Source organism: Phytophthora sojae (assembly GCF_000149755.1).
Source record: "Phytophthora sojae unplaced genomic scaffold PHYSOscaffold_2, whole genome shotgun sequence".
Lineage (NCBI taxonomy): Eukaryota > Oomycota > Peronosporomycetes > Peronosporales > Peronosporaceae > Phytophthora > Phytophthora sojae.
In genome coordinates this window covers 2,374,554-2,402,235 of record NW_009258116.1, presented here as the reverse complement: position 1 = coordinate 2,402,235, position 27,682 = coordinate 2,374,554, and the positions used below count along the sequence as shown (strand labels likewise).

Genomic DNA, 27,682 nt, shown 5'->3' with positions numbered 1-27,682 from the left:
CAGCTTCCGAAGTCAAACTGTAGAGTCCCCATTTTGACAATAAACATCAATCGCCGTGCTGTTTCAAAATAGGCAAGGCGAAGGTTTAAGACTAATGCAACCTCCATCGACAATGTCCGATGGTTTTGATCGCTCTTTGAAAAGAGTAAAAAGAATCATCCTCGAAGTCAAATTGATTGATTGAAGGTAAGACCTTCTGCATTTCGCGACTCCCCATTCGAGCCGAGCAGAGATGACGTTGGTGAAGTTCATGTGCGGCGTTGTCGGTGTGCCACGACGCGCGTTCTCAGTGGAAGTGGATCCGAACGACTTTGTCTACGAGCTGAAGAAGGCGATTAATGAGAAGCAGAAGTTCCCATGTCCTGCTTCCAGACTGAAGCTCTTCCTGGCGAAGAAACTTGACGCCAAATGGATGACGGAAAAAGACGTCGAGGACGGCGTGGGTGTCAGCGCCCACTTGAAGAAACTTGAGGAGCAGTCACGACTGCGCACGGTCGGGTTATCGGCGGCAAACGTACTGCAAGAAGCTACCAATGACCGAATCCGTGAGGGACTTCGCGAAGTCCACGTGCTGGTGAGGCTTCCCGCGACGCTACCGATCTCCTGTAGTATCGTTGGTGTACCCGAGGACGTGTTTTCTGTGCAACTCAATGAGAACGAGTCCGTGCATGACTTGAAGACGGCGATCAGCGCGGAAAAGCAGGATGACTTGAAAAACGTCGCTGCCTACCGGCTGCGGCTTTTCCTGGCAAAGAAGGATGACGGCGAGTGGCTGACGATAAACGACGTGAAGAACGGCGCGCGAGTCACCAAGCACATGAAGGAACTGGATGAGATGACATGCCTCAGCGATGGGGGTCGGACGGCGAAAAGCGTGTCTTGCGTTACCAAAACTAACCAGGACGCAGGGTTGCGCGATGTTCACGTGGTGGTGAGGCCCCCCACGGTAGTCATCGTCTGTGGCGTTGTTGGTATGCCGGGGAGCGCGTTCTCTGTGGAATTCGACGAGAGCAGGTGCGTCGGCTTCCTGAAGCAGGCGATCAGAGACGAGCACAAGTACCCGTTTCCTGGCTCCGCGCTGCGGCTCTTCTTGGCAAAGAAGGATGACGGCAACTGGGTTACAGTGGCGGACATTGAGAACGGCGCGGGTGACGCCGACACGAAGCACCTGAAAGAGCTTGATATTGTGGAATCGCCGATCAGCAGTGTGGGGCTGTCGGTCGAAGACGTAGGGCCCAAAGCTGGGTCTGGCGACGTTAACGTGTTGGTGAAGCTCCCCACGTCGTCGTCTATCCGAGTCGAGAACTCCGCCCAGAGGCCTCTCTACAACGGAGTGGCTGGGAGACTCAAGGCGTCAGCGGAAGTGCAGAACCTGGTGGCAACTATCAAGACAATGCAGAAGGGATCGGAGGGCTGTGACGCCTTGACGATGCCCTTTGTCGTGCTGGAGAACTCGTCGGGCACTGGCAAGACGCAGAAGACCTTTAACCTCCAGGCCACGGGTGAGTGTGACGTCTTCTACATGGTGTGCGTGAGCCTCGGGGACGTGCACCAAGACATATATGGCGGCTTCATCAGGAGATCGGGAGGGTTTAGAAGTTGCATCCGACAAGATGCCAAGACACTGGGAGAAGGCTCGGTGGCGGACTTTATCGCATCTCCAAGGCTCTTTATCTACAGCTTCGTTATCGCCGCGCTTCACGGATTGGACGTGGCGTCAGGGCTGGAAGCCACGAGAGAAGACGTGGAGCGTGCCCGCGACTACCGCCGAAGGAAGACGGACAAGCCTTTCGTATTCTTCCTGGACGAATTTCTCCGCGTGGGCAACTACGAAGGCGAGGAGAAGGAGGCGAGAATGAAGCAGGAGAAGGAGGCGAGAATGAAGCAGTGATGCTGAACGCGCTTCGATCTTTTCGCATTGTGGTGGTGGCCAGCGCCACAAACGGCTCAGCGCGCCATCTCCTGAGCCCAAGCTCGAGTGGGAACTCGAGGGCCATCTCGTCGTCGTCCGGGCTCGAAACTCCGTGGTGTGTGATGGTGCCGTGTCTTCCTGCGTTTGACACCACACCGTGCGTGGACCCATGCTTCCTGTGGATCCTCCAGCATAGCAGGCCTCTGTCTGCTTTGCGAGCCCAGCTCTACATGGAGCGGAACCCGTTCGCATCCAGTGGGAAAAGTCGACTTGGGTATCTGACGGACATGGCGAGAGAGTTGGCGCAGCAGTTCCGATGTTTCAAAAGGCGACCGGACTTTGAGCTGGAGCAGTTCTGCGTGCTCTTGGGCTCCAAGTTCAAGGAGATTGACGGCCACATCACGTTGGTCGATGGCCACTTCGCTTGTCTGGAGGACAAGGAGCCTTTCAAGTTGCTTCTGGACGGTACTGCGGGGTTCTCCGAGGTGGGTCTGGATGATACAGAGTCACCCAAGAGCAGCGAGAAGTGGGGTTTCAGCTGCGGCTTCCCAGGCCCAGAGGAAGACATGCTGCTGCACTTGACACTGATGAGCGACCACCAACTTCCTGTTTGGCGTCGAGACACAGGGAAGACGCTTCGCCCACTTCGATTCCCAGTGTACAAGCAGTGGCGGCAGTTCAGTGTGCCATGCGATTTCTACGAGTCCAAGCAGAACCCCAGGAACGGTATGTCGCTGGACGCTTTAGTCACAGCCGCAGTCGTCCTTGCCAGTCACTGTGGGGGCTTCAGTGGAGTAAGGTTCCCCCAATTTCTGGGCCGTCTGCTGTATGAACTGGGCGTTGAGCACGATGTGGACTGCGTCACAAGTCTGCCGAACCAGCTGAGGCAGAACACGGTTATCCCCTTTGTGTCGATGCCGAACACCAAGTGGCCGAGGGAGTTTGTGGATTGTTGGCGGGCTAGCGGTGCCAGGTTTGCCAACATGATTCGTAGCATCAGCGATGAAGACCAAGTTGACTTCATTGTTCGGTCGGGCAGGGATATGGGCGAAGTATCGAGTGACTGCGGCCGAAGCACGGACCACGAGCTTTCCGACTTCGTGGATGGGGACATGTTTCTCTCGGGTGAGTCTAGTATATTATTATCTGTTGCTAATCTACTGACGCATCTGTTGTAAGCAAATCAACGGAAAACCTGTTGCCTGTGTCGGGTTATCTGTTGTGGGTGTAGGGGAGCTAAGCAACAGGTTTTCCGTGATGAAAATGCGCAACAGATACTATGAATGAGCCTCCTGGATTATCTGTCACATCGCACTACACCATGTAGTCGAATGACAGCCGGAGTGTTTGCGTTGTAGTATATTTCTATGGCCAAGATATGCTGATACTACATTATCAACGTGATGCCCTTCATACGTCGAGTCATATCGGAATTTATTTTTGTGTGTATATTTAGATGCGCAGTAGTCCAGTGGTTACAAAGCTGTTGTCTTCTCCAGGTCTCACTTTCCAGCCTGAGGCATCATGGAAGGTAGCGCTTCTGCGGCCGTGCCTTGCACTAGCTCAGCTACAACGGGGAACGCACGCTACGTGGAGGACAACGTTGGTGACAGCGCTGATGAGGATGAGCAACTGGACTCGATTTGCCAGCAGCTAGATTTTGGGGACGACGACGAAGTTGAGATCAACGTGGGTGTAGATCACGGTGCTTTAGAGTTGGTGGAGGCTACCGTAGCGAAGTATGTGTCGATGGGGTTCTACGATTCGCTACAGGAGGCGACCATGGCACTACAGCAGCACAATGAGTTTGAATACACCTACAAAACATGGTACACCTCCAAAAATGTCACTGGGACTGAGTTCAAATGTCGCTCGCATGCTATGTGCCCCAGCCGCCTCAAAATTGTTGAGCGGAAACTTGGAGCTAACTTAGTTCGATACGAGTTGTTGCAGAAGGGTGAGCACGGTGATGCTTCTGGCTCGCGCACGCGGCATGGTATTGCAGCTGTTCACAAGTCTGAAATTGACTCACTATTGGAGTTAGGTATGGGAGCAGGTCGAGTACGCAATATGTTGTTGCACAAATATCGACGCGATCCTGACCTTTTGAATTTGGTGCCTGAGGTTCGTAAGATCGAGAATAGAAAAGCGACTATCAAGAAAAATATGGAGGAAGGCTGGGATATTGACGACTTCAACACAATTGACATCTGGGCACACTCGCGATTGTGTCAAACCCGTGAAGTTTTCGACTCTGCCGACGAGTCAGACTTCGCAAAGATGAACGAGTTGCTCGTGCTCGAGCGCTTCCAGCACAATTTTGACGACAACGGAAAAACGAAAGCTTCGCTCGGCTTAATCATGACCTCGCGAGCGCTATTTCGTAACGTGGCAAAAGCGACAACCTCTCAGAGAGGCAGTCTTGCGATGTCGACGGACGGCACATACCGAATTCCATTGTGGCAACTGGACGTTGGTGGATTGCGGTAGGATCTCTGTTGAATGGGAGACAACTCACCATGTTCAGCGATTTAGGCCCTGGCTGTACATGTTTGTCCGGTCGGAGTGCACTTTTGCATACGAGCAAATGTTCGGTGCGCTCATTAAATACGGACGCATGTTTCTTGACGTTGACGTGAATTTAGCTTGCTGCAGTATCGATCACTGCAGTGCTATAGCTCGTGCGCTGGAGACCGTCTGGCCGGAAGTGATCATTTTGTCCTGTTGGGAACATCTTCTGGGGCAGGCCAGAAAGCAGCGCTCAAAGCTAGTCGACAAAAGCTTCTACAAGAAGTACGCACTTCCTCAGCTGAAGTGGCTTCGCGAAACGCGCTCCCTAAATCAATTTCGCAATCTCTCGAAGTGCGTTGTGCGGTGGTGGAAGTTAAAAGGAGAGACCGCGTATGCGGAGTGGCTAGAAGATATCTACCTCACATCGCGATGGGAGCGGTGGAGCGTAAACAGCAGTCCGATACCAGGAGTCTTGCCAATACAGCAGGCCATTGAGAGCCACCACAAAGTGATAAAAGAGGTGATCACAGCCTTTGAGAAGGCCCCGACGATTCACGTATTAAACTCTGCTCTGGCCAGACTCTTAATTCTTGGTTCGGATACGTTATCGGACGGCCCTCAGGGTCATTTCTGCGAATGTGAGTAAATTACATGCTTTGAATTGTGACATTATACTAACGCGTGCTGCTAAATTACACTTGCACAGGCCCTTTGCCGAAGGATGCAGTCTCTAAGGCCAAGTTGTTACTGACGTTGCCAGAAAATCATCGTGAAATAACGGAGCCCGGCCAACGTGGCATTCCCGTTCGAATCGTATTCAACAGTGGTAACGCCATTGTGCGTTCGAAGAACTTGGCTGGGTCTACGGTCACTACCACGCGCTCGAAAACGTACGTTTAAATATTGCGTTTACTTTCTACCAGGTTCATTATGCTAATTGATGATTATATACAGCTTTGTTTCGTCGCTAGAAGGTAGTACAGGAAGACTGCGCCCATCTTTGACATTTGGATGAAGTTTCTTTCATTGCAACAGGTGTCGGTCAACGTCGAGCGCGCACGAGCGATGCCAGAGTTTCAACTTCGCCCTACTTGGCCTTTATCCGACGTAAGATTCATGTTCCATCTGAATTTATTGTTTCTGAGTCTAATATCTTACGATGGCACCTGAACAGATTGAAATGGTTCGAGATACACTCCGATGCACCTGCAAGAGGTACATGCACTCTGGCTGGGTCTGCTCGCATGTGATTGCCTCCCTCAAACTGCTGAAAAAGCTAGATTTGGAGCTTGCAACAGAAGTTATCCAAGCACGGAGGTCTCCAGGCCGACCTCGAGCACCGGTTGGAGCCCGTCAACAAGAGCAGGCATCTACCAACTTTTGGGATCCCGATCGGCTTGAAGCCCTTCTTACCAAAGAGCCTTACACTCCTTTGCAGTGGGCTTTCATTACACAAGTTGACGTTCAAAAGGAAGGCCAAGCTTCTACTTTTCGCGAAGATCGTATTGGTCCAGTTGGCGGTGTTCGACTGTCGGAGAAAGACGGGGTTTTCGAGTGGAGCGTGGCCTTCGTTCACGGCGACGTGCAATACTACCAAGTAGACGACTTGGTGCCCGGACTGATACGTGCACACGAGCAGCGAAATATTCAGGAATCTACTCTGTTGCCGCCACAGCCTCAAATTGCATTTCGATTAGCATTCATGGATACAACACATGTACCGACTACACTCTACCAGTCCGTTCCAAATCTATTGATATGTACCACTATTTAGCTTGTTCCTAAACTATACTACCTCTGAGCGGAAAATAACGCACCTAGCCAATCAGATTGCATCCTGTTCAGAACGATACCCTTGTAAATCCGATCGTTTGAATTGCGAATCTCCCGCCCATTTTTCTGGACCGCACAACTTCCTCTAGTGCTCATTCGAAGAGCTACAGCCTCCCGCTCAAGACGCAGCCTCCTGTTCAAGACGCACTCTCCTGCCCATGAAGCAAGCAACCGATGAAGAACGGCAAGCCGTTTGGGAGACGCTGCTCCTTCGCAGCACCAGAGGTGTGTTGAGCCCTGGGGACATTGTCCAGACTGCAGCACACTTTCACTTAAGCCGTTTCGTCGTCGCGCGCATTTGGGAGAGAGGGATTAGTTCGGTGGGCGACCGCGTCGCTGCAGTTGTCAAGTCAAGAAAGAGTGCGCGTGGCAGAAAGAAGCTAGACCGAGCCGTCCTCTGCGAGCATGTGTCAGCCGTGCCCGTCAACGAGCGTGAGAACCACCGCAAGGTCCAACAGACGTCGAATACAAGTTCCTACCTTGTCCAACAGTTGATCAAGGAGGGCTACATGAGGCGGGCCCTGAGGCACACACGGCCCCTGCTTACGGCATCGCATAGGGTGGCGCGCCTGAAGTTCCCCGTGAACCACGTGAAGCTAAACGGAGACGGGCAGTACTATTTCGACCCAATGTTCGACGTAGTCCACATTGACGAGAAGTGGTTCTACGTCAAAAAGATCGGCCAGCGTGTGTACGTGCTGACGGGCAAGGACGGCACACCCCTGGAAGAAGCTTCCGTGCAGTACGTTCAAAGCAAGCGTCACATCAAGAAGGTGATGTTCCTGTGCGCTGTGGCGCGGCCACGCGGCGACTGGGACGGCAAGATAGGGCTTGGCCTGTCGTGGAAACCTACATTACACAACGCTGGAGTGTCAACCGCCCCGCAGGTGTCGAGGAGATAAAACCCGTCTCTATGAACCGTACCTTGGCGCGCCGCATGCTCGTGACCGACGTTATTCCTGCCATCAAGGCGAAGTGGCCTCAAGATCAGAAGGCCACTCTCATTCGCATTCAACAAGACAACGCGAGGCCACATGTGCTTGAGGAGGACGCTGAAGTGCTCGCTGCTGGACGCGCCGACGGATGAAATATCCGACTCAAGAACCAACCTGCCCAAAGCCCAGATCTCAATTGCCTGGATCTCGGCTACTTCTGCAGTATACAGTCTCTCCAGTCTCACACCAGCCCACGGACCACGGAGGATCTCATCAAGGAAGTTGAGCTCGCGTTTGCAGAGACTACGGCAGAGACTCTCATCAAGACATTCTTAACGCTGCAACTTGTCATGAAGGAGGTCATGACCAACGAAGGGCGCAACAACTACCGGCTCACGCACATGCACAAGGACAAGCTGATCAATGCTGGCCAACTCCCCACCACTCTGATGTGTGATGCCGAGATCCTCTTCAGCGCTCACTCAGCAATCGCAATGCTCTCTGTAGAGCCGATCTACGCAGAGCAGCTTCGTGCTGCCCAACCTCGTCCGGTTAGTTGTGCTGGGCAACGTCCCTCTCCACCGCAGCTGATACCCCAGCACCAGCCCTCGCTACTACCCTCTGCATTTGAGACTTCAGACTTGGATCCTTTTCTTTTGTAGGGCACTTCATTAAACCTCTGCAAATCCTATATCGGTGAAAAAAACGAGGCGGAGCTATGCGCAAATATTTTTTGAAGGTGCGTTATTTTCAGCACAGAGGTAGTAGGAAAATACTAGTACTAGTTTCACTATGGCCAGAATCTGTAGATCGATCGATAGGAGGCAGAAATGAGGCAGTAGTAACAGAGCACTTGATGCACCGTGGAAGTCGTCCCTCCCGCGCAAGCTTCGACTTCGACATGTGTCGAATCTTGAATGTGTTGTCACCACCAGCAGCAACACAATCGTTCATCACGCATTGGAGCGTCAAGAAGCCCGCGTCCAGTGTTGCCGGCGGCAGCTCGTCCAGCGCGACCTTCACGTTGGCCACCAGGTCGTCGAGGGTGTGGGCGGCCATTCGCTCTTGTCGCGACTGTAGGGCGTTGAAGACAGCAAGATCTAATACGTTCATATCAGGGCTGTTAGACGGTTGGAACCGCAAGTGTACATCGCACCCGGAGGCGTTTACTGCCTGCCTCCACGCCACGTGGTCTGGCTGGATATGCGGTGAGGCGTTGTCTTGCTGCACGGTGACACGCCTCCCGTCCGCCTCACCCGGAAACTTTGCTTGGATGGACGGGAGCACGTGCTCCACCAGCATCTTGCGGTAGGTCTCCTTGTTGACGGCCACCGGATATGGCACCAGCGTTCCAGCGGGGCGATTGCGGCTGCTTCGTTTCGCTGGCTCGTGTGTCAAAAACGACCAGACCCCCAGCTTTCCATCAAAGAACTTGCCCGTGATGGGGTCATGGCGCGGGCGGGCTACTGCTGCTAGCATCACCACCTTGGGAATATGACGCTTGCTCTTGAGTCGATGAAGAGGGTTGGGCTAGTCCAGTAGAAGCACGAAGCGACGCTTCACCTTGCAGAGATAGAAGAGTTTTTCATCCACGTGGACTACATCTTCCATGTCACTGAAATGATGCGTTCCTGCATTTACGTGCCCCACACTAAATGCAATCCTCGACTTCGTGTCGTCGTCCGACAGCATGGGCTTGACAACGGACGTCTCCACGCGGAGCTTCCCGATGCTCACCTGTCGGAACAGCGTGGTTGGTGGGAGGAAACAGGCTTGGGCGGCTGCACGGATGGTGCTCCGGCGCTGCGGATCGACCGCGCGGAGGCGCTCCAGCTCGCAGGAACGGTCGACACGTCTGCGCCCAGTGCTGCGCATTCTTGAGGGCGATGCGTACACCCCGGTGCGTTGAAAGTTGCCCAGGGTCCGGCGCCAGACACGGCTGATGGTCTGAGCGCTGACCCCGAAGGTGTCTGCAACAGCAGACAGCGCACCACGCGGTAGGGCGCCGACTGTCGCTCGGTTGAGGAGGGCCGACACCACGAGGGCACGTTCCGCGTCCGAAAGGTGCTTGGTCTTGGGGTGCGAGGTCTTGTTGGGGTGCGACATCGAGTAGCTTGTTGGGTTTGGTAGGTGGGTGCTTGGTAGGGGAGGGGCGAAATCGTTAATGGCAGTGGTGGCTTCTTCATCGATGAAAGCATCATTGGAGCTTAAGCGCTTCCCCTGGCGCCAATTTTTCGAGCTGTGCGGAGCTCTGCACACCAGTCAAACCGCTATGAGCAGGCGGTTGCATTACTACCAATCACACGGGCATACAACTATTTTTAACCAATTGCGAGCCAGACGTGCTCAAACCTCCAGTAGATCTGGAACGGACTGGTACTTGTTATCTGTTGCGCATTTTCATCGCGGAAAACCTGTTGCTTAGCCCTACACCCGCAACAGATAACCCGACACGGGCAACAGGTTTTCCGTTGATTTGCTTGCAACAGATGCGTCAGTAGATTAGCAACACATAATAATTATGCCCCAGTCTAACGATCATGGGGTCTTGGATTTCGATACTTTGAAGCAAATTCTACAGCGTGTGCCGACAAAGACGGCCACTCATTTGGTGGCGATCCCAGAGCTCCAGCATAGCTACTTCACGTCTGACTTATCGATGGCGTCGATGTCGGCGCACGAGTATTTGGAGCAAGTTGGGCTGCAGCACGCGGACTTTTACCGCATTTCGCGCAATGGAGGGGTACAGGAGTTCCAAGAGCTGATGGGGGCAAAGGCTGCGGGTGATGGCACGAAGGAAACGGGCGCTGGCAAGCTGATTCTGTTCATCGAAGTGGGGTCTATCGGTGTGGAGAAGAAGAGGGGCTTGGGGGAAGACGAAGAGGCAGAAGAATCTACCAAACGACGGCAATGTTTTCGGTAAGAGTTGTCGTGGAAAACCTGGCGGAGGAATCTTTCGAGCTGGAAAAGTAGGCTTTCGAAGACGTGAAGCGCGCCAGGCTGCTGATCGAAGGACCACAAATCCTTAACCGGCCGATGTCGTTCCGAGAATGGTTCGTTTGTAAGCACCTTTTGATATGCACCGTTCTTGTTGGTATTTCAACTTCCTCGGCCGTGCGCCCTGCAGACCTCGTCTCCTCTTCACGATTGAAGGCCCTTGCGCCAATCTAGCAGACCTTTTTGCATCAACTCAATCAGACCGCCTCAGACAACGAGCATCGTTCTGGTCGTGGTTGAAGCTGTTGATGGGCACGTTGAAGACGTCCATTGTCGAGCCTCTTCCCAGCACTCACTTTCCGATTCGCGCTCAACCTCACGCAACTCCATGATCAATGGCTCCGCAGGTGCGCTGGCTCACTACACCAACCACCCTCTCTCCATGGCCATCATTCTAATTGATCTCATTCCCCGCAGAACCTCTCTTTCGTGCTCGAGAAGGTGGGCGTGGTCACGTACGAGGACCGCCCCGTGTCCGAGATCAAGGACCCGCACGACTTGATCGTCAATGTACGGGCATCTGTGGTAGTGACGTTCACTACTACACGCACAGCCGCATCGGGCAGTTCGTGGTGGAGAAGTCCATGGTGCTGGGCCATGAGTCGGCCGGCGTCGTGCACGCCGTTGGGTCAGCTGTTAAGTCGCTCAAGCCGGGTGACCAAGTGGCCATGGAGCCCGGTATCCCGTGCCGGCGCTGCGTGCGCTGCCTTGAGGGCCGCTACAACCTGTGTCCGGGCATGGCGTTCGCGGCTACTCCGCCAATTGACGGCACGCTGGCCAAGTTCTACGTCATCCCCGAGGACTTCTGCTACAAGCTGCCGCCCCACGTGAGCATGCAGGAGGGCGCGCTGCTCGAGCCCACGGCCGTGGCCGTGCACTTCTGCCGCCTGGCCAACGTCCGGCCGGGCAATATCGTCGTGGTCTTTGACGTCAATGAGGCCCGTTTGGCATTCGCCAAGGAGCACGCGGCCACGCAGGTGTTCCAGAGTAAGTCGAGTCTCACCCCAGAGGAGACGGCCAAAGAGATCATCGCCGAGTGCGGGCTCGGTGAAGGCGCGGACGTGGTGATCGACGCTAGCAGGGCCGAGCCGTGCATCCAGACTGCCGTCTACATCGCGCGCAACGGAGGCTCGTACACTCAAGGCGGCATGGGCAAGGTACGTGCGTTGGTCGGCTGGGCCGATCACCAAAGGAGACTAACTACGATAGTGTTGTGTGTGTGTGCTTGCAGACGGACGTCATGTTCCCGATCGGCATCTTGTGCGGCAAGGAGCTCCACGTGACCGGCAGCTTCCGCTACTCGGCGGGCGACTACCGGCTCGCGCTCGACATGATCGCGAGTGGTAAGCTCAGCGTCAAGGAGCTGATCTCCAAGACGGTTCCTTTTGAAGAAGCCAAGGAGGCGTTCGAGAACGTCAAGCGCGGCAATGGCATTAAGTGGCTCATCGAAGGACCCAAAAACTGAGTCGACAAGCAAGCAGCAAGAAGTCCAGGGTGCTAGTGCGTTAAAGTGCGGTAATGATTGAATGACGTACTCGAACGCAAGTCCACATACCTCTCTCAATTTCGTCTACATATTGTACAGGGTATTTCAGAATCTGCCCGCTCGAGGGGGGGGCGAGAATCTGGTGCGGCATCGTGGGTGTCGCGGGGAGCGCTTTCTGTGTTAGGATCGACGAGGACGACTACGCCTTGCCTTCGTACACTGCAGTGGCTGAGCAGCTCAAACTCGGACGAAGTGACGCAGCTAGTGGCAATAATCAAGAAGATGCAGGCGGAGGTCGGGGGCAAACGCAATAGCTCGACTCACATGCAGTTCGTCGTGCTGGAGAACTCGTCAGGCACCGGCAAGACGCAGATGTCGTTCAATCTCCAGCCACGGACGAGTGTGACGTCTTCCACGCAGCAGTCTGTGTATGAATCCTTCGCAATGCGGTCGGCAGCGTTCAGAAGTTGCATCGACGATGATATGACACAGAAATTCAAAAAGCAGGAAGGCTCGATCGGAGATTTCGACTGCGCCCAGTCTACTGGTCTACAGTTTTATCCTCGCAGCGCTCAGCGGTGCAGCCAATTGTTCTGGCGCGACAAGACGTGGAGAATGCTCTTGAGCAACGCCGTAAGAATACGGGCAAGCCTTTCGTCTTCTTCCTGGACGAGTTTCCTTTTGTCGGCAAGCTGAAGGGTGCTAACATGGAGGAGAGGAAGAGAGCTCGAATGATGCGCAACGTGTTCCGTTCCTTCCGCATTATCGTGGTGGTCAGCGCCTCCAACGACACTGCTCGCGGGCTCGCGACCACAAGTGAATACTCGAAGGTTGGTTCCTCGGTGCGTTGTGGTTCCATCACTTCCTGCTTTTGACGGCACGAAAGACTGAGAATTTGCATCAACCATTAATGCAGACTGTTGTGAGTCCATTTCAATCTCCTGCTCCTTCAAATTCTCCTCTGTGTCTTCCACTTACTTTGCACCAGCAACTGCAACCTGCTGGGGCTGAGCGGCCACGGGCGTTGAGACCAACTGCGAACGCTTCGGCGCCGCGATCACCACCGAGAGATGGCACACATTCGCGCAGAAGCAGAGCCACGCCTGCATGTCCTTGGGTGACGGCTTGGCCGACGACTCATCGAGCTTGATGTGACGGCGGACGCCATCCGCACTGCAATACCAAAGAGAGATAGGTGGCTGCTCGCCGACCTTCTTGCGACGCTGCTGCTCCAGCCAACGCTGCGCTTGGTGCGCCTCCATGCCGAAATGCTCGCGGGTGTAGCGCGATCGCTTCCCCAGAGCCTGTACCAGCCTTGTGCGCACGACCTCTTCCAGCTCGCGAATGCTGTGCAAGCTCAGCAGGTCCAGAATCAAAAAGGCCGGCGACGCGGACGATGCGTTCTTGCTGAGATGATCGCACTGCGTGGACAGCTTACCGGTCTCCTCGTCGACACTCTGCACGAAGCACTTGATACTGCGCTTGTCTTGGCTGACCAGCAAGCGGCTCACAGCGTCGATACCGGGTCGACGCACACCGCTGTGGCCCAACATCACTGTGGGTCTGTAGAACGCAGGGCGGAAGCTCGCGGCCCGTGCAGCCCACGGGAAGGCATCGGCGTCAACTGGGGCTGGCGTCGACTTCTTCTTGCTCAGTCTCTCGGCGTCATCCAGGTATCGCAAGGCCTCGCGCTCGAGCTGCTCCAGCACCAGCGTCGGCATGTCTGCTAGCAGCTTCTGCTTCCGGGTCAGTTGCTTTCGCTTCTGGGGAAGCATCGTACGCGCGCTTGAAGCCATCGGCGAAATGTGCAGTGTAGCGGGAGCGGACGCACTGCTCAGGGTCGCTCCGGGGACAAATCCGCGGAAATTGGTAGGCGTGAATACGGCTGCGCTCAACTTCGCGGGCGTCTCGGTGTTAACACTGCCAGCCTCAGCCTCAGCAGCGTCGGACGGCCGTTTGTTGTTGCTGCTATTCATGTCGGAGCTAATAGGGGCGATGCCCGATGGGATGGCAGGAGCGTTTTTCGAGACGACGGGGGTGGCCACGTCGACTGTACCGGTGCAGGTAGCTTGGGACCAGCTCTGCTGCTCCTCGTCATGTTGTGTGTCCTGCGTACTCGCCGTCACCGTGTCTTGTGTGCTGCTGGTTTGTGACTGCTGCACCGGAGCCAGGGAATTCGCTTGGCTGGTCGCAGGCGACTGGGACAGGTGCGTGTCGAGCGCCATCACGCTGTTCTCCGCGACGGGCGCGTCACTAACGGGCGCATCACTGGGCTTCTCGGCGACTGCTTCATGAGGGCTCTTTCCAGCACTGCTCGGTCGAGATGGCGCTCTCTTTGGCGTGCTACGAGTAGAGCCGTTGGCACCGGCAGCGCCACCGCTGTCTGTGTCGTCAGCATCGGTCATTGGCACGTCTCCGTCTGCATCCGCCGTCACCGTCTCCGAAGTGCCGGCGCGGCCTGCAGGTTGCTGGCCAGGACGAGAACCACGCGTATCCACGTAAAGATAGCTGGGTGCCGAGTCTCCGAGTCCGTCGTAATGGCGAGGCTCGGGTAGCGCCTGGAACCGACGCCAGCGCGCGAGGCCCAGCTCCGCATCCCCTCTCGCTTGGGCTTCAGTCACGCCAAGCGCCTTTAGGCGTGCGGCGAAGGTCGCGTTGCTTGTGTTCAGGATACGCTTGGCATCCGTGTCGTCGACATTGTGCTCCATCTGTCGCAGTTGAAGCTCCACCATAGCGTGGCGCTGCAGGCAGTGACGGATGAGATCCACGGGTCGAGGGAAGTCAGACGCCAAGGCGACGCGCAGCGCGTACTGGTTGGGCACGACCAGTACGTTGTCGTCTGCGAACATGCGCACACTCAGCAACTGGTTGCCGTGTCCGTGCGGCTCCGTCTCCTCGGCCGAGGTCACGACGCCCCAGTGGTTGGCCGCGTCGGGCGCCGCCGTCTTGGCCGTGGGCGGCAGCAGCGCGTTGTTGAACTCGAGGATCAGCACCACGTCGCCCGCCGCGAGTCGCAGCCGCAGCGAGTTGCTGGCGTCGGGGCTGCTGGTCGGCGACGTGGACGTCTCGTCGTCATGACGCGGGCACACGAACAGGTTGGTCGGGTCCAGTCCTCCGCTGGCGGTCGCGCCGCCAGCCTGGCCCGCGCCTCTAGGACAGCGGAAGTGGGTCATGTGGTGGCACACAGAGCAGCTCTTGCATCTGCGCATGTCGGTCTCCTGCGCACCGCACGTGGCGCAGGTGTGCCGCGGACACACGAAGCCCGCGTGCACGCCCTCGTCCTGCGCGGCGTCGGGCAGACACTGCGCGTGGAAGTGGTAGCCGCAATCGAGCACCGAGCACTTCTTCATGCCGTTGCTCTCGTGGCCCAGGAAGCCGCAGCGCTGGCAGCGGTGCAGGCCGCGCAGACACTGCGCGCACTTCCAGCGCTCGGCCGCCTGCTTCTTCTCGGCCGCGGACAGCGGCTGCCCCACCACGGGCGCCTGCAGCTTGTCCACGCAGTGCTGGTGCGCCGCGCGCGCGCAGCTGCCGCCGCAGTGCAGCAGGCCGCGCCCGCCATTGCCGCACAGGAAGCAGCTGGACGGGAACAGCGTCACGCTCGGCGGCGCGGCGGCCGCGCGTGCAGCAGCAGCAGCGGCAGCGGCTGCTCCGTTGCGCTGACGCTTGGGCTTGCGCGCGGCGGCGGTCTCGTCCTTCTCCTCCTCGTCCGGCAGGTCGTTGACGCGCGCGCACTCGTGTTCGTGGAAGGAGATCTCGTGGGGCAGCGCGCCGGCCGTGTAGACGTGGTAGCAGCGCGCGCAGTGCGCCGGCGGGGCGACCGACGATGGAGAGGCCGGCGGCGACGGCGAGGCCGACGCGCACGAGGCCACGTGCAGCGCGAAGGCGGCGCCCGCGTCCGCCGCGAAGACCTCGAAGCACAGGGGGCACGCCAGCGAGTCCGACATGATCCCAAGGTCGCAGCTAAAGTGACGGTGGAGACGCTGCATCGAAATGACCGCAGCGTATTGGTGTGCGAGCTGTGTACAGGTACACGCCTGCATTGAAGCGTGTGGCTGAGTGAGTGCCAATTAGGGGTCGATTAACATGGCGTCGTCCCGCGCGACCCTCTCGTGCGCGTGGCACCTGCAGCAGGCGCTGCGCCGCTCGCTGCAAGCTTCGCTGCCGGCGGTGGACGCGGCCGCGCTGCCCGCGGGCTCGCTGGGTGTGCGGCGCTCGGCGCAGAGCGACGCGGACTACCAGACGAGTCTGGCGCTGCAGCTGGGCAGCCGCAAGTCCAAGAAGAGCAAGAAGAGCAAGAAGGATGAGGCCCCTGCACTGCAGGCCGACGCGCCGACGCCCGAAGTGCTCGCCAAGACCCTTGTGGACAATTTGCCGACAGTTGGGGAGCAGCAGCGGCCGCTGCTCAAGGACGCGTTCGTCACCAAGGGCGGCTTTGTGAACCTCGTGCTGCACGACGAGTGGGTGGCACGCCAGGCACTGCAAATGGCCACGGAGGGTGTGAAGCCCTGCGAGCTCCCGCGCGCACAGCAGAAGGACATCCTCGTGGACTTCGCGGCCCCCAACATGGGCAAGAAGCTGCACGTGGGCCACCTGCGCTCGTCCGTGCTGGGCGACACCATCTGCAACCTGCTCGAGTTCCGCGGCCACCGCGTGGCGCGCGTGAGCCACACGGGCGACGTGGGCTCGGCGCTGGCCACGCTCATCGTGGAGCTCATGGAGCAGCGCGTGCCGCTGGCCACGCTCACGGACGCGGAGCTCGGCAGGTGCTACGAGGCCGGCAAGCGCAAGCTCAGCGGCGATGCGGACGCCGCCTTCAAGCAGAAAGTGGACGACGTAGTGCTGCAGCTGCAGCGGCTCGGAACTGATTCGGGTGTGGACCCCAACGTCCGCGAGACGTGGACGCGCGCGTGTCAAGTGAGTCGAGAGGCCTACCAGCGCATCTTCGACCGACTCGGAGTTAACGTCACGGAGCGCGGAGAGTCCACGTACATGCCGCTAGTGCCGGGTGTCGTGTCCAAGATGGAGGAGAGTGGCTTGGCGGTGCCGTCGCAGGGCGCGTTGGGCATCTTCCTGGACGGACCGGACAAGCCTCCCATGCTCATCCGCAAGCGGGACGGCGGCTTCCTCTACGCCACGGTGGACCTGGCCTGCCTGCACTCCCGCATCCACGGCTACTCGGGCGTGGACTCGACGCAGTACGACGAGATCGTGTACGTGACCGACCAGAGCCAGCAGTTCCACTTCCAGCACTTGTTCGCGGCGGCGAAGAAGGCTGGCTGGACTAGTCGACAAGGAAAAGAGGACGTCAAGCTCACGCACGCCCCCTTTGGCTTGGTGCTGGGCCACGATGGTACCAAGCTCAGCTCGCGCAACGGCGCATTCGACTACCTGGAGGACCTGCTCGACGGTGCAGCTGCAGAGTGTTCGCGTCAAGCGCTGGCCTCGGCCACGACTGGAGTCGTAGCCAGCGAGCTGAGCTTGACCCAAGAGCAAGTTGACGCCCAGAACCGCGTGGTTGGAGACGCCGCTGTCCGCTACTTCGAGCTGGCCCAACAGCGCGAGCGCAACTACAAGTTCATCATGAGCAACGTGCTGAACCTGAAGGGCAACACCGGTGTGTACCTCATGTACGCGTCTGCGAGGCTGCAGGGTATTCTACGCAAGGCCGGCAGACTGAATAACGACCAGGCGTCTTGGGACAGCTTCCTGGGTCTTTCAAGTGACAGCAGTGCGGCTCAAGACGTATTGGCACTCGCCTCGGTTGACTGGCACCCGTCTGAGCGTGCGTTGGCGTTGCTGCTCTCTCAGTTCGACGACGAAGTGGCTGCCACATTGGCGCACCTGTACCCGCACTACCTGTGCGACTACCTGTTCCGCGTGGCTGGCCATTTCCACGGTTTCTACGAGAACTGCCGCGTGCTTCAGGACCCGCGTCAAGATAGTCGTCTCCTGCTGTGCGCCGCAACGGACGCCGTATTACGCCGCGGTTTGCAGCTCGTCGGCGTTGAAGCTGTCGACCGCATGTGAGTGAGGTAAGCCAAATAGAATGCCAGTGGGTTTTGCCATAACATTTTTTTCAGTGAGCGGTTGTTAATAGCGGGATTAGCGTGAAGACTCAGGGAACCTTATGCGAGCGAGGATGCAAGGATGTTTATTCACGTTCGATTCATGGGGACTCGCATCAAGTGAAACATGCACAAAGTTTGTGGAGGACAAATGCGGCGGTCTGAGCAGTGGCTGTGGGGTGACTTCAACGCCAGCACGAGCATTGCATTTCATCGTTCGTCGGGCTGAAGTGCGTGGCAATGGATCTTCGTTTCGCGCGACGCAGACGCGCTCACGAGGTCTATTTTGCAGGATGGCTTGGCATGTCTTCATTGGCAAGTCCAGTGTGCCTGACACCCACGGCAAGAATAGGTGTGGAGTGATCGAAAACGGTGGCATCGCGGCGATAAGGAGGTCAATGGTGCGGACGCTCAACAGTTTCGCAAGCGAGGAATGGGTCTTTATTCTCCCGGTCTCGAGACGATTGCCACGCAACACTCGCTCGAATGCATCTCGGCAAAGTTCGCCACCTGACCGTGAAAACCGCTCCTGGCGAAGGTTTTAGTAGTGGAAGCGCTGGAATAACCAGTATGTGGGACTATGGCATCGATTAAACCCCCGAGGTCTGTACTACACGTACAGATACCCCCTATTGCCCTGAGGCAATCCTGCGTTGGGGGTCTAGACGGAAAGACGTCGACCTTATCAAACACCTGAATGCTTTGGAGACTTGGCAGGTTTCGGTTCCGGCTGCCCCAACAATAGAGATCGCCTGGAAGGAGGCATGCGTGCCTGTCATCAGTGGTGCTCACTTCTTTACGCAGCAAATAAATAGCCGAAGCTCAGATCGAGGAAGCGAAGGCGCTGTGGCTGAGTAGCATGCGTTTCTCCATGAGATGGGCTCGCTGTGGTGGTGACATGGCTCGCCTGAAAATAGGGCTCCAAGCTGCTTCGTGAAACGACGTGAAATTTGCCACGGGATGGTTCACCTTCAGCTTTCGCAGCGACGACTGCGATGGAGGAGAGGAGATTCTCAAAACCCAACATTCCAGTTCCAGCTCAAACCAACTCAATCGAGTCCCACCCCAAGTGCGAGAAGAACCAAGCGAGCACAATGTCGGCCGAGGGCGACAAAGTTCTCACTCCCGATGAGGTAGAACCCAGCGTGCCAGCGGCTGATGTAGAGTCCGCTGTAGCTGACGTAGGGCCCAATGTTCCAGCGGGTGATCATCCCGAAAAGGACAAGGAGAAGGACTCCCCGCCGACGTCTCAAATCGCCAGCGATGCGCCCTTGAACCCGGCCGTGGAGAAAGACCACTCGATCAAGGGCGTCGCGACCCGAAACCTGCCGCGCCACTTCTCGCGCGCAACCGTCGTCCAGCCCAAGTGGATCCTGTACACCAGCGTGCTGCTCGGCGTCACGATCTCCATGCAGTACGGCTGGTCCACCTCGCAGCTCAACTACGCCAAGTTCAACAGCGAGAAAGATTGCAACGCATACGCCGCCGCGAAGGCAGTGGGCAATTCGACGTCCCCGGAGTTTGATAACAAGTGCACCATGTTCCCGGGCCACACCAAGGCGCAGTGGACAGTGGTCGTGAACGCGTGGGTTGTGGGCGGCATGGTCGGAGCGCTCGTGATCGGCGTGATCTCGGATCGAATTGGCCGCAAGCGCGCGCTCATGTGCAACTGCGGCTTCATTATTGCAGGAGCTGCGATTCAAGCCGCGGTGTCCAATCTGTGGGCGTTTGCCTTCGGCCGCTTCCTGGCCGGTATCGCGTCGGGCGCCAGCACGGGCTGCGTCGGCACGTACGTCAATGAGATCGCTCCGCCTCACCTCCGTTCCAAGCTCGGCATCGGCCTCCAGGGCGGCATCAACCTGGGTATCGTCCTGGTCGACACCACGCACTTCTACCTGGGCTTCGACCAAGGCTGGCGCATCATCGCAGGCTTCCCGATCGTCTTGGCGGCGCTGTTCCTGGGACTGTCGCACTTCGTGATGGTCGAATCCCCTGTTTGGCTCATGCTCCACGGACACCGCAAGGAGGGCGAGAAGGTCCTTGTCCAGCTCTACGGCGAAGAGAACGTCAACGCCGCGCTCGCGTGGATCAAGCCCAAGAAGAAACCGGTTGACGTGGAGAAGCAGGCGCCGTGCTGGAGCGAGGTTGGTCACCAAACAGTCATTAAAGGCAAAGGCGTCTCGTTCAGCGAGCTGTTTGCCGTCGAGATGCGCCGTCCGCTCGTGGTTGGCATGGGCCTCGCCTGCATGCAGAAGCTCACGGGTATCAACTCCATCTTCTACTACTCGTCCAGCCTCTTCGGTGGCGTTGGCGTGGCGGACGGCCGTGTCTGCAACATCATCGTGGCTATCGTGAACCTGATCCCCACGCTCTGCTCCGGCATGGTCGCGGCCAAGTTCGGCAACCGCCCGATGATCCTCTTCAGTACCGTCGGCATGTGCCTCAGCTCCATCGGCATCACGCTCTCCCTCTACTACGACGCCCCGCAAGCGACGGTCGCTCTTGCTGCCGCGTTCGTCTTCTCGTTCGCCATTTGCCTCGGCCCCATCATGTTTGTGGTCGTCGCTGCTGTGGTCCCCGACCACGCGCGCGGTTCGGTCGTCTCCATCGGCATCTTCGTTGCTTGGGCCGCCAACCTGGTTGTCGGCATCGGCTACCCGTTCCTGGCCACGGCGCTAGAGACCTACAAGTACGTCCCATTTGCTGCCATTTCCGGGTTCTCAACGGTCTTCGTGTACTTCTTGGTGCCGGAGACGTCGAACTTGACGACGGCCGAGATCCAGGAGGTCTTCAAGAAGATTCGTGGCAATGGCCGCTTCTAAGGCAGCAACAACAGCATAACGCAGCATCATGGTGAGCATGATATCTCCACTCGCATCGCGATCGTCACGGAAGTGAAGAACTGCCATTACAAAGCCAAATACATTCATATCCATTTTGCATTCAAAGGCGGTAGCCTCGACACTGCTCCCTCTTCTATAAACATGAACAGATTACAACATGGTTCCCAACGCACATTCACGCACAGCAAGTGTCCGCGCCAAGGCCTTTACGCCTCGTCAGACAACTTGTCGTGTACGCCGAGTTGAACCTCGTGACACGGACACTACTCACGGATGCATTAAGCTCGCGGCATCTCCGCGGATTACAGGGGCGAGAACGCTGTGCAAGTCGCTTGCGCTCGTGGTCGTTTTGAGACCCTCGAGATGCTACTGCAACTGAACGATTCCGACAAGAGCAGTAGCACGGATCCCGCTAACGTTCGCAACGATGCAGCCGTACTGAGCCATCCTTTCATCAAGATGGGCGTGCTCCAGAATTGCGACAATAGCGTCAGCTTCCTCGATCACAATAACCGGGCTTCCACCGCGAATCCTTATGATGAATACTGTCGATACGAGCGTCAGGCAGGAGAATAAACAGAAGGTCGACAGCAGTCAAGTCACAGGCCGATCCACGGAGACTCTACCTCGTTGGGCTGATCCACGCAGGCGTTGTGGTCCAGCAGCAGGTCCAGTACGCTGGTGTCGATGTCCCGATACGTGGACCGGTCGCGCTCTTGTAGGCGCTTGGACATGGCCACCTACAGGCAGCGGCAGCAACAAGAGCAGAGGGCAGCGGGTTAGTCCGAGCCTTAAAGGTGCAGTGGCAACGGCAGTGAGGAGGCGGTACCGCAACGGGCGACTGGATGTCGATGCAGCGCGAGCGCAGCAGCAGCGTGAGCCGCATCTTCTGGAGGCAGATGCGCATGACGTCGATCTGCAGCGCCGTCATGCCCGCCTAGTAGCGGATGGATGACAACCGAGGTAATAGTCACTTGACTTTCCACTTAGTTGCTCGATAGACAGGCACCTGGTCTTGCAGCTCGAGGTCGGCGCCGTGGTCGATGAGGAAGAACTCGACGGCGGCGCTGTGGCCCCTCCAGACGGCGAGGTGCAGCGCCGTGGAGCGCTTGAAGGTCTTGCGGTGTTGTGTCACAGTTGAGTTGATGCAACGTCGGACAAGTAGAAGTACATGTCGTTAGTCGGAATTGGCTTCACTTCATTCTTCCTCCCCCTCTGTTCGTTGCCAACCTGGTGGTGGAGCGGCGCGTTGAGCAGATAGGGGGTGCCGGCCAGCAGCGAGCGCAGTGTGGCCACGTCGCCGGCCTCAGCCGCCTCAATCCATCGCTGCCCCACGCCGGAGTTTGGTGAGTGCGGCGCTGTCGGTCCGGTGCGGATACCGACGGGTTGCAACTGTTGGAGCGTAATACTCGGGGCCCTCTTATCCGTTAGTTTCTGTAATTTCGGGGGAAGCCCGGCTTCCAGCCGATACTCGCAAGGCTATTGTAGTAGAGCTAGAGCTCGGTTCTTTATGCCGCAGCGTTGGTGCTCGCAGGATTTATTTCTTGAGCGATGAAACGGTGTTGGAGCGGATATTATTTTTTAAAATAGTAATTGGGCACGAACGAAAAGGTGGCGTTGGAGCGGATACTAGTAATTCTAGGTGACGAACGAAAAGGTTTGCCGAGTTGGTTGCGCATAACGATAGTGAGACTTGCTGTAGACACATACTCGAGTATCGATACCTACATCACCATTGAGTAGCGAATGAATGTCTATGTGTGAATCAGTCGTTCGACGCCACAACCGTCTCCGACCTGCGGGTACAGTGCGGCTGATGACGGTTTTCTCTCGTGTCCGAGCTCGGCTATCATCCTAATCCTTGCGCATATCCTCCCCCCGTTCAAAGCCATCCACGTGGATCCCCAGCGAGTCGAGCATCCTCCCAACGCTCTGCTCAATGACATCCTCAATCGTCTTAGGTATCGTGTAAAACGCTGGCACTGGAGGGAAAATCGTCGCTCCGGCCCTCTGCACGGCCGACATGTTTTCGAGATGAATCGCACTCAAAGGAGTCTCCCGGACGACGAGGACGAGCTTCCTTCCTTTCTTGAGACACACATCAGCAGAGCGTGAGATGAGGTCGTCGCAGTAGCCCGAGCGAACCGCAGCGAGAGATTTCATGAGACGATAATCATGCCGTCGCGGAGAAAGCTTCCCGACGAAGGCGGGGCCGTGAGATCCTTGAGTGCGTACGTATACGTCGCGAGCTTCCTAACGTGCTCCGCAGGTATGTCGGTCTCGTACTTCATCGTCGCGAGCGCCCATTTGGAGAAAATCAGGTGAGTTTCGACGTCGAGGCTGCGGAGGATCTCTAGTAGCCGAATGGCGAGGACTGCGCCAGTGGCACCAGTGACGCCGACGACAATCCTAGTCTTGCGCGGAGTCATCGTGTGGACGGGTCGATGCTCGGGCGTGGTGGTGAACAGCGCTGACGACGACGGGATTCTCGTCTGCCCAAGAGAAGTCCGAGCGCCAAGACGGGCAGCCTTCGCCACAACGGAGGGGAAATTCGATGGAGCCATCACTGGAGACAAACGAGGAGTGAGGATCGATCTGAAGAGGCGAGTCGAATCGCCCGCCACCGAGGCGCCTGAAGGAGGGGTGCAGTGCACAATGTACACTTGATGGGTAATGATGCGTAAATTTATCTTACTTTCAGCGGGCTTCCCGCCAGTCAGCGGGAATGTTGGCCCAATTTGGGATCCAAATGGAGTAAGCTTTCCATTCGTCAACTGGCCGTCCGGCAGCGTGTTGTTCTCGTCTCCTTGAGTTGCAATCCTACACGATGCTTTCGTCTCACCTGCGCGGAAGGCCGCGTACCTCTTGTCGGCCAACGACGGAAAGCGCTTCACTCGGGTCGGGCAGAGCTTTCTCCACTCGGGAGCTTCTCCGGACCACGATGCCGCGCAGGACTTGCCCCACATGAACTTCCGCTCGTACGTGGAGGCTCTCAAGGCCGAGGGTGACATTGCGGAAATCAACGCGGAGAAGGACCCGATCCTCGAGGTTAGCGCGATCATTCGTCGCTCGAACGAGCTCGATGACAAAGCGCCGCTGTTCAACAACGTCAAGGGAGCCAAGAACGGACTCTTTCGCACTCTGGGAGGACCCAACTCGCACCGGCAATCGTCCAAGGGCAAGTACGGGCGACTCGCGCGACACCTCGCCTTGCCTCCTGACGTCGGCATGAAGCAGATTCTTGACAAGATGGTGGCGGCCAAGGACGCGCAGCCAATTCCGCCTCGTGTGGTCACGACTGGCGCCTGTAAAGAGAACAAGCTTGTGGGCGATGCGATCGACCTCACTGCTCTTCCTGTGCCTCTCATTCACAAGGACGACGGCGGCAAGTACATCCAGACGTACGGCATGCACATCGTCCAGTCACCCGACGGAAAGTGGACGAATTGGTCCATTGCTCGCGCTATGATCTACGACAACAAGCATCTCGTGGGCCTGGTTATTGAGCCACAGCACATATGGCAGATCCACCAGATGTGGAAGAAGGAAGGGAAGGATGTTCCGTGGGCCCTCTGCTTCGGTGTTCCTCCCGCCGCCATCATGGCTTCGAGCATGCCTCTTCCAGATGGTCTCACGGAGTCAAGTTACATTGGCGCTCTGACTGGCCACGCCATCGACGTCATCAAGTGCGAGACGAACGACTTGCTCGTGCCTGCCAACTCGGAGATTGTGTTTGAGGGTGTGCTGTCGGCAACCGAGACCGCACCGGAAGGTCCCTTCGGTGAGATGCATGGCTACGTGTTCCCAGGCGACTCCCACCAGTGCCCAAAGTAAGTCTCGCACTGCACTGCGTTTCCTGTCATTGAATGGTCCTAACTGATGTTGACTTGCAGGTACCGCGTGGACTGCATCACCCATCGCAACGACGCGATCCTCCCTGTGTCTGCTTGCGGCCGTCTCACTGATGAGACGCATACAGTACAATGATCGGTCCTCTGGCGGCCGCGGAAATTGGATATCTGTGCAAGCAGCATGGGCTTCCGATCATCGACGCGCACTCGCCGTTGGTGTCGCAGGTGACGTGGGTCGTGCTCAAGGTGGACACGGCAAAGCTGCGAGCGATGGGCACCGACTCGAAGACGTTCCGGAAGCAAGTCGGCGACCTCGTGTTCAACGAAAAGGCTGGATACACCATCCACCGCATTGTGCTTGTGGGTGATGACATTGACGTGTTCGACGAAGCCGATACCATGTGGGCGTTCTCCACCCGCTGCCGTCCGTACGACGACGAGACGTTCTTCCCGGTAGGGGTGTCAACGTTTGGTCCCAACTCGAAACTCAGCGAGCCATCCCGCGGGGAGTTGGAGTTGGCTCCGAACTACAGACAACGACTTACAAAGCCGGCAGACACAAAAAGCCGGCAGGCGAAGTCAAGCAAAGCTTAACATAAGCAAACCAGCCAATCAGATTCAATCAAATGACTTCATCTTTGTATACCATCTGGTTTTGTGTACTTTATATGCTTTTTGTGTACTTTATGCAACACGCCGTGTGTTTTATGACAGTTTTACAGATTTGACGGGAGGGAATTTATCGTTGTTTTTATATAGGAGGATGGCATTAAGCATGCCGGCTTTGTAAGTCGTTGTCTGTACCGCGAACTGCAGAGAACTCCGGCTATAGTGGCGCCGGGTATAAGAGAAAATCGACTATTAGAGCGCTTTCGCGGATATCCCAAATTCTGACCATAGTAAAAGCAAGTCAAACCGGCTATTAGACTGTAAGAGTGTAAGAGAGCTCCCCCACCAAACCAAAACCACACATTGTAAGAGGAGTGGGGGACACGTGGCCCACGTGTCTCCCACTCCTCTTGCAATGTGTATTTTTGGTTTTTTAAAAGTGAGCCACGTCACGTGGCTCACTTTTAAACACGATCAAGAGCACAATAATGGTCTCGTCATGTCAGCACCTCACTATCTACGAAAAAACGAGCTCCGCCAGTATCATCAGGCGCACCCCAGTCTCAAGCACGTCGATCTCCAGCGGTGGGTTGCCGTACGCCTCAACAACAGGATTGGCCTGTAGTGGGGAAAAGTATCAGACAGCCACTTGATTGCACTCCCAATGGGCACCTTAAAAAGAAACGCAAGTCGCACCATGCGTCTATTGAAGACAAGCTGATGGAGTTCGTGCATGCTCAAGAATCCAAGGGTCTCCTCTCGGACGAGGTGCTGCGAACAAAGGCAAATGAACTCGTCGGAGAGGAGACAATTTCCCTGTCGTGGATTCAACGGTTCAAGTTTCGTCATCGTGTGACGCTACACAAGATGCATGGGGAGGCTGGATCGGTTGACACGGTGGACCTCGGCCAGCAATGTGTAGAGTTAATGGAGCTACTCGACAAATACAACCCCCAAGATATTTTCAATATGGACGAGACAGCTCTGTTTTACCGGGTACTGAAAAATTGGAGCCCGTCGTGATCAATCGAGCTGCGAAACCGCGCTACTTCAAAGGTGTCAACGTTGGCGCGATCCCTATGGACTATTTTTTGAACCAAAAAGCATGGATGACATCTGAAGTGTTTTTGAAGTGGGTGCGGGCGCTAAATCTCAAGATGCATGGACGCAGAATACTTTTGCTGCTCGACAACGCTGCCGGTCATGTTGACATTGGACCGAACAATGTGTACATCCATTTCCTACCAAAAAATACTACGTCGCACCTGCAACCAATGGACGCCGGCATTATTCGAAACTTCAAGCTGAAGTACAAGAAATTATTTGTGCAGTGGGTGATTGAGCAGACCGGTCTACAGAAGCGGTTAGATTTGTTGACGGCAATAAAATTTGTCGCGGGCGCATGGAACGCGGATGCGGATGCGACAATTCGACACTTACTAGGGTTGTGTCAGGAAGCATGATAGCTAGGCTTGAGCGCGACAGTGAGCCGATGACAAGAGAATCGGAGCTGGAAGATCTAGAAGCGCTGATATCTAGATTAGATCTATTGGATCCATTGCGTGCGGCACGCTACGTTGACGTTGAAGATGCTGTTGACGATAGCCCACACAGCGACGACGCAAGCGAGCAAGTTTCAAGTGAGAGTGAGAGTGATTGTGGTGGTGAGGAGGAACGACCGTTTTCGCACAGCGAGGCACTAGAAGCAGCTCAAAAGCTTCAAGTCTACATGTTTGCTCACGGATTACAGGACACCAGTGTACAGAACATTGTCAATGCCACGAGGAGAATGGCAATTATCTCTAAGCGCCAGACGTCAATCACCTCGTACTTCCATGCTTTATAGTACTTTGAATGTTCAATAATAGGTTCCCTCTTATAACAGCAAAAATCTATAAGAGAGCTTGTGAAGTTGATGGCCAAACACCTCCACTATAACTGGAGTTCTCTGTACCTCCAAACTCTTCTTTATCCCCTTCTAACTTGTTAAAACAGTTGTGGTCCACAGAGGACTCGCCATTATCAAAGCCGTCTCATGGTCGGTACAAGTGCGCTCATATCCAAATAACTTGAGTCCACTTGTTTGTATCTACAGATTCAAGGGCTGACAAGGCACGCCGTAGTCGCCCTACATGCTGGTCCAGCGGACGCTGCTGCAGCGGCGTTGACAAGACGCTGCGCATCCCCACACATTGCTCTGTGTAATCCGCCTCTAGGTTCCAACAACTTCCTCGTGACCGGTGTCATGGCCTTTGAGGCGCGTGTGGGGCTGTGCGTCCCCGCCATCGGTGGCTTCGTGGGCTTGGAGTGCGCGGCCATCTTCGATCACGAGCACTGGATCACGGCAGGGTGGCGCTGGGCGACCACGGACAGCATGGACAAGTTCATTCGGACCCAAAGGTCCCAACGTTGACATCCCTACTTCCCGGACGTGCGCGCCGACCGAGTACACGAACGGCCGGGATTGGGTGGCTGCAAGCTTCAAGGAGAGTTACCCCGAAGATGTGAAGAACAAGGTCCTGTTCGAGTGGAAGTGCATGGGCTTCGAGACATCGGACAAGTAGGCTGGGCGTGATTCCTCCCATGCGCTGGATGGAGCTACGTTGGCGTGAGAGGAATTTTCATACTTCTTTGTCCCAC

At 56.5% G+C, this 27,682-nt stretch overlaps 14 protein-coding genes across 14 annotated transcripts; 10 read left to right on the top strand and 4 right to left on the bottom strand.

The window, feature by feature from the left end:
• Nucleotides 1-232: 232 nt before the first annotated feature.
• PHYSODRAFT_479041 (hypothetical protein) lies at nt 233-589 on the top strand (the record flags this gene model as incomplete). The annotated part of the gene is made up of 1 exon (XM_009520469.1): nt 233-589. A coding segment is annotated over one exon (357 nt), but the record flags the coding sequence as incomplete, so codon positions are not given.
• Nucleotides 590-598: 9 nt separating this feature from the next.
• Nucleotides 599-805, top strand: PHYSODRAFT_394331 (hypothetical protein; the record flags this gene model as incomplete). Its single annotated transcript, XM_009520468.1, has 1 exon — nt 599-805. A coding segment is annotated over one exon (207 nt), but the record flags the coding sequence as incomplete, so codon positions are not given.
• A 30-nt stretch (nt 806-835) lies between these two features.
• Nucleotides 836-1,891, top strand: PHYSODRAFT_478488 (hypothetical protein; the record flags this gene model as incomplete). The annotated part of the gene is made up of 1 exon (XM_009520467.1): nt 836-1,891. The coding sequence occupies one exon, from the start codon at nt 836-838 to the stop codon at nt 1,889-1,891; it is 1,056 nt and encodes a 351-aa protein (XP_009518762.1).
• A 1,803-nt stretch (nt 1,892-3,694) lies between these two features.
• Nucleotides 3,695-4,402, top strand: PHYSODRAFT_479941 (hypothetical protein; the record flags this gene model as incomplete). The annotated part of the gene is made up of 1 exon (XM_009520466.1): nt 3,695-4,402. The coding sequence occupies one exon, from the start codon at nt 3,695-3,697 to the stop codon at nt 4,400-4,402; it is 708 nt and encodes a 235-aa protein (XP_009518761.1).
• Nucleotides 4,403-4,499: 97 nt separating this feature from the next.
• On the top strand, nt 4,500-5,069 carry PHYSODRAFT_486251 (hypothetical protein; the record flags this gene model as incomplete). The annotated part of the gene is made up of 1 exon (XM_009520465.1): nt 4,500-5,069. The coding sequence occupies one exon, from the start codon at nt 4,500-4,502 to the stop codon at nt 5,067-5,069; it is 570 nt and encodes a 189-aa protein (XP_009518760.1).
• Nucleotides 5,070-5,603: 534 nt separating this feature from the next.
• On the top strand, nt 5,604-6,197 carry PHYSODRAFT_487058 (hypothetical protein; the record flags this gene model as incomplete). Its single annotated transcript, XM_009520464.1, has 1 exon — nt 5,604-6,197. The coding sequence occupies one exon, from the start codon at nt 5,604-5,606 to the stop codon at nt 6,195-6,197; it is 594 nt and encodes a 197-aa protein (XP_009518759.1).
• Nucleotides 6,198-9,850: 3,653 nt separating this feature from the next.
• PHYSODRAFT_310790 (hypothetical protein) lies at nt 9,851-11,653 on the top strand (the record flags this gene model as incomplete). The annotated part of the gene is made up of 4 exons (XM_009520463.1): nt 9,851-9,886; nt 10,606-10,661; nt 10,718-11,345; nt 11,420-11,653. 4 exons carry the CDS (start codon nt 9,851-9,853, stop codon nt 11,651-11,653), a joined length of 954 nt encoding a protein of 317 aa, XP_009518758.1.
• Nucleotides 11,654-12,717: 1,064 nt separating this feature from the next.
• Nucleotides 12,718-13,470, bottom strand: PHYSODRAFT_378015 (hypothetical protein; the record flags this gene model as incomplete). The annotated part of the gene is made up of 1 exon (XM_009520462.1): nt 12,718-13,470. A coding segment is annotated over one exon (753 nt), but the record flags the coding sequence as incomplete, so codon positions are not given.
• A 690-nt stretch (nt 13,471-14,160) lies between these two features.
• On the bottom strand, nt 14,161-15,618 carry PHYSODRAFT_479200 (hypothetical protein; the record flags this gene model as incomplete). Its single annotated transcript, XM_009520461.1, has 2 exons — nt 14,161-15,336; nt 15,397-15,618. Coding segments are annotated over 2 exons (1,398 nt in total), but the record flags the coding sequence as incomplete, so codon positions are not given.
• Nucleotides 15,619-16,237: 619 nt separating this feature from the next.
• Nucleotides 16,238-17,701, top strand: PHYSODRAFT_482167 (hypothetical protein; the record flags this gene model as incomplete). Its single annotated transcript, XM_009520460.1, has 1 exon — nt 16,238-17,701. One exon carries the CDS (start codon nt 16,238-16,240, stop codon nt 17,699-17,701), a length of 1,464 nt encoding a protein of 487 aa, XP_009518755.1.
• Nucleotides 17,702-18,833: 1,132 nt separating this feature from the next.
• On the top strand, nt 18,834-20,561 carry PHYSODRAFT_479080 (hypothetical protein; the record flags this gene model as incomplete). Its single annotated transcript, XM_009520459.1, has 2 exons — nt 18,834-19,883; nt 19,932-20,561. 2 exons carry the CDS (start codon nt 18,834-18,836, stop codon nt 20,559-20,561), a joined length of 1,680 nt encoding a protein of 559 aa, XP_009518754.1.
• A 620-nt stretch (nt 20,562-21,181) lies between these two features.
• PHYSODRAFT_258056 (hypothetical protein) lies at nt 21,182-21,755 on the bottom strand (the record flags this gene model as incomplete). The annotated part of the gene is made up of 4 exons (XM_009520458.1): nt 21,182-21,322; nt 21,412-21,519; nt 21,592-21,699; nt 21,735-21,755. 4 exons carry the CDS (start codon nt 21,753-21,755, stop codon nt 21,182-21,184), a joined length of 378 nt encoding a protein of 125 aa, XP_009518753.1.
• Nucleotides 21,756-22,436: 681 nt separating this feature from the next.
• On the bottom strand, nt 22,437-23,011 carry PHYSODRAFT_310787 (hypothetical protein; the record flags this gene model as incomplete). Its single annotated transcript, XM_009520457.1, has 2 exons — nt 22,437-22,670; nt 22,751-23,011. 2 exons carry the CDS (start codon nt 23,009-23,011, stop codon nt 22,437-22,439), a joined length of 495 nt encoding a protein of 164 aa, XP_009518752.1.
• Nucleotides 23,012-23,546: 535 nt separating this feature from the next.
• Nucleotides 23,547-27,606, top strand: PHYSODRAFT_258069 (hypothetical protein; the record flags this gene model as incomplete). The annotated part of the gene is made up of 3 exons (XM_009520456.1): nt 23,547-24,412; nt 24,562-24,886; nt 27,391-27,606. The coding sequence occupies 3 exons, from the start codon at nt 23,547-23,549 to the stop codon at nt 27,604-27,606; spliced, it is 1,407 nt and encodes a 468-aa protein (XP_009518751.1).
• Between the last annotated feature and the right edge of the window lie 76 nt (nt 27,607-27,682).